General features: G+C 42.7%; 1 protein-coding gene across 1 annotated transcript; it reads left to right on the top strand.

Annotated features, from left to right (window-relative positions):
* The first annotated feature begins 346 nt into the window (after positions 1-346).
* On the top strand, positions 347-4,613 carry LOC123070885 (deoxycytidylate deaminase). The gene is made up of 9 exons (XM_044494267.1): positions 347-680; positions 801-876; positions 1,614-1,653; positions 1,818-1,876; positions 2,085-2,122; positions 2,742-2,805; positions 2,882-2,935; positions 4,110-4,211; positions 4,287-4,613. The coding sequence occupies exons 1-9, from the start codon at positions 466-468 to the stop codon at positions 4,347-4,349; spliced, it is 711 nt and encodes a 236-aa protein (XP_044350202.1). The 5' UTR covers positions 347-465; the 3' UTR covers positions 4,350-4,613.
* Positions 4,614-7,098: the final 2,485 nt, after the last annotated feature.

Here is a 7,098-nt window from a genome sequence, read left to right as displayed (position 1 = left end):
TGAAAGAAAAGATAAAAGAAAAACAAAAAATAAAAAACGAACAGGAAATAAATTTAGAAAATAAAAACCAAAAATAAAAAAACATCTGAGAAGAAAGAAAAACCAAAGAGTAAAAAAAAACTTCTAGAACCTTCCTTTCTTGAGAAGACCTTCTAGAACCTTCCTAAAACCGTAAAAAGAACCTTCCCGAAACCAGGAATCAGTTCTACTATTGAAACACCAGTGGGCCGGCCCGGAAATTTGTCGAGATGCCCCTCAGGGCCCACCATCTTGGATACAACAAAATCACCATAAATTCCAGGCCGACAAGACCAAAAATATTAGCCCATAAAATGGACCGGCAGGCGATTCCAAATCTCGACGCGGGAAAAGTCAACAGAAGAGGGAAGGAAGGGAAGCGCGTCCCCAAAAAATTTCCCGCGTTCCGTAGGTAGCGAGCTCCGCCCCGGATCTAGCCGTCGAGCGATGGCCTCGACGAGGGATCTCGCCATAGCGTCCATCTCCGCCGCCGCAGGCGCCGTAGCTGCCGCGGCCGCGGTTCTATACTCTTACACGGCAACCAACGCCAAGCCCCAGAAGCCGGCCCCGCCCCCGCCGTTCACCGAGCCACTCCCCGTCAACGGCTGCGCCGCCAGGCATCCGCCAGCGCAGGACCCCTTCAAAACCACGAAGAGGGAAGGGTTAGTCACATTTGCCGGGCCCTCTTTCACCACCCCTCGCCGCCTCGTGTATCTTGGTTGCCGCTCTTGCTAAGCTTGGGAGGATTTGTGCCCCTTTTTTTGGGTTCTTGTTTGTTGCAGGTTCATCTCATGGGACGACTACTTCATGGCGATTGCTTTCCTTTCAGCCGAGCGTTCCAAGGATCCTAACCGGCAGGTGAAGTGGATGTCTGTTTATGCCCGTTAAAATATCCTAAATTTGTGTTTGCGCTTAATCTGTTCGTAGAAATTCCTCAATGAAACTGGTAGTCTGCTACTGCGTGAGATAATGGAAATCCATGTCCGAACGTGGCAGGCCAGCCTTCTTTAGCCATTGCAATGAATAATTCATTTGCCATTAGGCAATTGGCTCTGTTTTCCCTTCCAAACCAGAGTTGACGCCAAACTCATGCCGGTGAACTGCAAGCTGGAAGCGACGGTGATGTGGTAGTGGAGCTGAAAGAGGAGACATAACTGGAGTGCTTAGGGTCGTGAGGTGGAGCCACCACGGGACTTTGGAGTTAGAACTGGGTCTGCTGCTTAGGTTGTGTGCTTGCAAGCGCGCATGTGTTGGTGTGTGTGTGTGTGTGGGGGGGGGGGGTTGGCTTGATCAATATCTGTGCAACTTTGGCTGACTGCATTCTAGGTGGGCTCAATGAAAAGTTGATCAGCCTTTCGAAATTAAAACTATTATAGTGATTTCGAGCTTTTCACACAAAGCAGCAATATCAGGGATCACTGACAGTCCTGTTGATTGTATTGAAAGTTTGTTTGACATCATTTATTCAGTAAATGTGACATAAAAATAAATCTTAACATAAGGTAGCAAGTAGCAACTCATGTAAGATTTTCCATTTTTTTCACTTTTATTTGTCAAACATTATGATTTTTCTACCTAAAATCCATTTTATGCAGGTTGGCGCTTGCTTGGTTAGCCAAGAGGGCATTATCCTAGGTAAGGATGGAGGCTAAGCTGGTTTATGATATGTAACTTGATTTATCCAAAACTTTAATTGATGGCTGCAGTAATGATAAGCAAAGTACAAGGATTGCTGTGATAGGCCAAGTGCCATAGTTTGTCATCTTTTGATAATATAATTCAATTGTTTTTACCAACAGGTATTGGCTACAATGGATTCCCAAGAGGCTGTTCGGATGATAAGCTTCCTTGGGCAAAGGTAATTATCTTTGAAGCTTTAATTAGAAGGGCTGTAAGTTGAGGTCCATTCACTAATAAGAACTAGTGAATTAGCTCTATTGATGCTAGTGTAAATTTAAGTTTCTCATGTGGTGTTCATTTTTTTATCCAATTAAATATATTTGACATGTTTGCTGGAATTCAATTATTTCAGATATTAATTTCTTTGTATTACTTTTCTACTACAGAAATCTGCAAGAGGGGATCCATTGGAGACAAAATATCCGTAAGTTATGAATTTCTTCAGTAAAATGGTTGTTGCTTTCTGTTTTGGGAAATAACGCATGTAAGCTCATTCGTCGCAAAAAAGCTCATGTAAGCACATCTAATTAGCAGAAAAGAATTGGAACTTTAATAAAATTCGAATTTACTGATCAAGTGGGTGTTTTTCAGAAAACCCACCAGATAACCCTTTCTGTTTTGTGCTATTGTTAAAGAAACTCTGATTACCTTAGTTTTGTGTAAGCAATAGTTGATCTTACAAGCAAACATGTTTTGTGTAAGAAACTCTGATTACAAGCAATATAGCTGCACTGCTGGTTAGCAATTGTCTGGCTCGCCACTTGCAAAACTGTCAACCCTTCATATCTTACCACTTCACTATGTTGTCATCCATTTTTTTGTGTGGAGAATGTAAGTTTTATTGCCTGATTTACATTGTTATAAACAGAAAAGAGTTCTGTTGTCTGATATTTCTGCGAGATATTGTAGCAATTCTAACATTGTTATGAAATTATGATCTCTATGCATTTGCTAAATGCTATGGTATGATGCATTGTCCTCCACAAAATAGTTTCTTATAGCAGCTAGATGTTCAAATCTAACCCTCTTTTACTTCTTGGCAGCTATGTTGTTCATGCTGAAGTTAATGCTATTTTAAATACAAACCATGCTTCAGCGGCTGGACAGGTTTGTTATTTCGTTCTCCTTCTCCATTCTTTGATTAGTCATCAACAAATACCTTATTGTTCCCCTTCTACTGCAGAAGTTATACGTCACCATGTTCCCCTGTAATGAGTGTGCTAAGATTATCATCCAGGTTAGTACCTAAAGTAAATGAACATGGATTTTTGTCATTTTGGAGTTAGAATTCACCCAAGCATTGATGAAATGCATTCCAACCTCACATTTTCTTCGTTACAAGTTTCTCTATATTTCTAAACACGTATTCTATGAATGTGCACCTAAGTTTATACTCCCTCCGATCCAAAATAAGTGTTGCAGTTTTGAATAAAGGTTAGTTCAACCTTAGTTCAAAACTGCGACACTTACTGCGTGTTCGGTAGCACTCCCACTTCTCAACTCCTCAACTCCAGATTGGGAGCCCAGACGAACGCTTTAAATCTGGGATATGGGAGAGAGAAGCTGGCTATTAGCGTAGTGCAAAATTGAAGGAGTCGTGGAGTTGGAAAACCCCAGCTCCCCGAAAACTGAGAAGCGAGAGTTGAGAGAAATTACATCCTCATGCCACCGCGAAGTGATTCATACCGGTTCGATACTCGCGTCACATCCATCCCTCGTCTCCGTTCCCCTCCATATTCGACAGGAGCCCATATATCCTCGGGCCACTAGGCAAATGAGGCCAGCCCAAGCGGGCCGAATATGCTTTCTGTGGGCTTTTGACCTCGCCAATCGCTAGCGGCTGGAAGCTAGCGCGCCGAACAGATCGTTGACTCCCAGAGTTCACGAGAGAAGCTGGCTGCTGGAGTTGGGCGACGGAGTTGAGGATTTTCTGGCCGTGGAGGGCTACCGAACACGCCCTTATTATGGATCGGAGGGAGTACTACATAATATTTTCACGTTTAATCTGACCATTCTGGTCGGACCCTTCCCTGGACCCTGCGCGAGCGGGAGCTACATGCACCGGGCTGCCCTTTTTAATCAAACCATCCTGGTTCACTACAAACGTTGCCATTTAAAATCTATAACTCTATTGTGCAAAGACTCTACATTTGACAACAATTTACTGGTCTGGCGTTTCAGTCAGCAGTTCTCATGTTACACTATTTCCCTTAAATATACAGAAAACAGTTACCATGTAAATTCTGAAATATGAAATTACTGTTTGTGCCTTTCACTTGGTAATTATCCCCCCTTAAATCAACAAAAATAAGTACTCACACTATTTTTATGTGGAAGTAACTTCTACCTGTGCTCACGTAAAACGAAAATAATTTACTCAGTTCTAACCATTGTGCTGCTCTTTGTTGCAGTCAGGTGTATCTGAAGTCATCTATTTTGTAGAGAAAAGGATCGACAACTCAGATCATGTTTATGTTGCTTCTCACAACTTATTATCAATGGCTGGTGTGAAGGTACTGACATTTGATCGTTTCTCATATAAGCACTGTTTTGGCATGAGTTACATTCTTATGCATCATCTCTCACAGGTCAGGAAGCATCAGCCGCAAATGGCACAAATACCAATCAACTTTCAGGAGCCAAGGGTCTAATGAATGAACTGTGCGCCCTTAGGTAATGCAAATGTGAACCAATGCCTTAACAATTATGTCAATCATTCAAAGGTTGTCATGCTGGGTTATATACTCCCCCAGGGGCCTAGCTGTTGTAATATTGTAATCAGTCGAATTACTAGGTGGAGAGAAATTTGTATGTGCTCAGCATCATGAACCATTCTTCTGTAAACTGTGGTTGCACCATGATTTAACTCTCACTACGGTGGATTCTCACTGTAGTAAATCGTGATAAGTCCTATATGTAGCTGTGTGATACTCCCTCCGCGAAATAATTGACGCAAGGACACAAACTTTTGTAAAAAAGTCAATTTTGCAGTTACACCCCCTACCATTCAAATTAGACGTGCACGGGTCTTTCTTGCCTGCAGCTCCGCCTCCAGCGCGCTCCATCTTCTCAGCCCACACTCGCACTCCAGGCACTTGAGGCTGTGCTGGCAATCCAGCGCCTGAGCCTGTGCCCCATCCACCGCCTGAGCGCTTGCCCTCCAGGCCCATGCCGTGCTCCTCCACCTAGGCGTGCTCCTTCGCCACATCAGCGGGCACCTGCAGTTCCAGCGTCCTCCACCACAAGTCAGATTGTTGCACATTCAGTTTGCCGGCAAGAGGATGATGATGATGCCCGATTTGAACTTTAGTCCTCCACAAGAGAAGGATGATGTACCTGAAGATCCAGTAGACAAGGATGATCCACAAGAGGAAGTTAATGATCGAGTAGAGGAGGATGATCCACAAGAGGAAGCAGGTAGAATGTCCAATGCGACTTTACTCCATTACAAACTGAAACTGAAACAATATTGAGACAAAACTCAGTTTAGAAATTGGAACTGAAACTTGCTGTATACTTGGATCATGTGTTACTCCAGGTTTTAAACTTGCTGTATACAACAATATTGCTGTGTACTTGGAGTACTTGAAACTGAAACAATATTGAGACAAACTTGCTGTATACTTGGAGTACTTGAAACTGAAACAATATTGAGACAAAAGGAGTACTCCAGTTTTTAAAATTAAGTATTAGGGTTTGCAGATCAGAAACAATTAAGTATACCATAGAAAAGAAAAGACGACTCGATCGAGCCTAACAAATCAAACCACATAGCTGGACGTCGCGCGTAAAATCGTCCATGGTGGGACGCACTTAGCAACGGCATCTAGGCTTGGACGCTGCTCTTTATGGCGTCCTTCCTATATTTATAATTTCCACCGGACCGTCGTCAGTTCCGTAATTACAGAATTAATATTTATTATTAATAAAAAAACTGAGTTTTGAAACTTGCTGAACTTGAAATTCAGGTTGTGAAGCTTGCTGTATACTGAAACCTGCAAGTATGAATCATGCAAAACTTCCTGAAACAAATTTAGTCAGTGTATGAATCATGACAAATTTACTGAGTGTTTAGTCAGTGTACGAATCATGACAAATTTAGTCAGTGTTTAAACATGATTAAACAAACTTTCAGTTCACATGCTTAAACCTGCTTAAACTTGACCAGAAACAAACTGAAACTGAATAAAATTGTTGTACTCCTTATGCTGAAACTGAAGCTTGACAGTTTACTGCTAGCTGAAACTGAAACTTGACAATGTAAATTTTAAACTTGACAGTGTAAACAAACTGTAAACTGTAAATTCGGTAAAAATCAGGAAACAAACAAATTTTCAATATTTAGAACATGGAAATTGCATTTACTCCAACAATTTTCAATACTTTCAATTATTTGCATCATTTGCACTTTTGCATTATTTTCATTATTGCAACAATATTGTTGGAGTAAAAAGTTTACAGTAAAGAAACGTACTCATTTTGCTTCTTTTTGCTCCTTTGCGGGTGTTGTGCATCAAACAAGAAGAAATCTGCCAAATGAGGACATATTTGCTGCTTATATTGCTTTGAAAGCACTGACCAAAGAGGCAAAGATAGAGAAATTGAGAAAAAGGACAGTGTTTGTTGCTAACCTTTTGCACAGAAATCTTAGAACTGTTGAAAGAATACGGAAACAAGCACATGAGCAGATTGCACAACGTAAGAGGTTAATGTCTCTAACAAAAAAAAGGTAGAGTAGGTCACAAGAGTAAACTCTTGATCTGTCCAGGATATCCACAATCTCCTACAACAAAAGGAAAACACTTCGAGTTCTTTCTAGGTCTTACCGAAAAAGGCTTTCGCCCCGCTTTATATTATAAAGCAACTGCCCAAGCCAACATCCAACACAGGTTCACACACACACACACAAAGGTCCAGTACAAATGGTAGTCAAGAGGGCTAATGCTGAGGGCACAGCTCAACAAGCCCTGAAAAACAAAAAAAAGCACACACACGCGGGGGTGCAACGGAGCATCTAGTCGGGCTCCGGGGGCGGCGGTGGGAGCGAGGGCGCCAAGCGGAAGGCCAGCGATCGAAGGTCGGCGAGGAGGGTGTTGATGACGTCCCGTTCATGAGGGCGGCTAAGCGGCCGCCAAAGCTGCAAGTACCCACACATTTTAAAGATGGCGTCAGTAGCGCGTCGGAGAGGCACCTTCTGGATAACAAGCTTATTGCGTACGGTCCAAAGCGTCCAGGCAAGAACCCCAACGCAAAGCCATCTAATATGGCGGTGGCGAGGGGGGAGGCATGGATTTCCGCAAGCAGGTCAGGGAAGTTGGAGTTGCACCACTGGCCCCCAACCGTCTCGCGGAAACTGGACCAAAGAAACTGGGTTGTGGAGCACGAGAAGAAGATGTGGTT

This window comes from Triticum aestivum, chromosome 3B, assembly GCF_018294505.1.
Source record: "Triticum aestivum cultivar Chinese Spring chromosome 3B, IWGSC CS RefSeq v2.1, whole genome shotgun sequence".
In the NCBI taxonomy this organism is placed as follows: domain Eukaryota; kingdom Viridiplantae; phylum Streptophyta; class Magnoliopsida; order Poales; family Poaceae; genus Triticum; species Triticum aestivum.
This window is presented reverse-complemented; position numbering and strand designations above follow the sequence as displayed.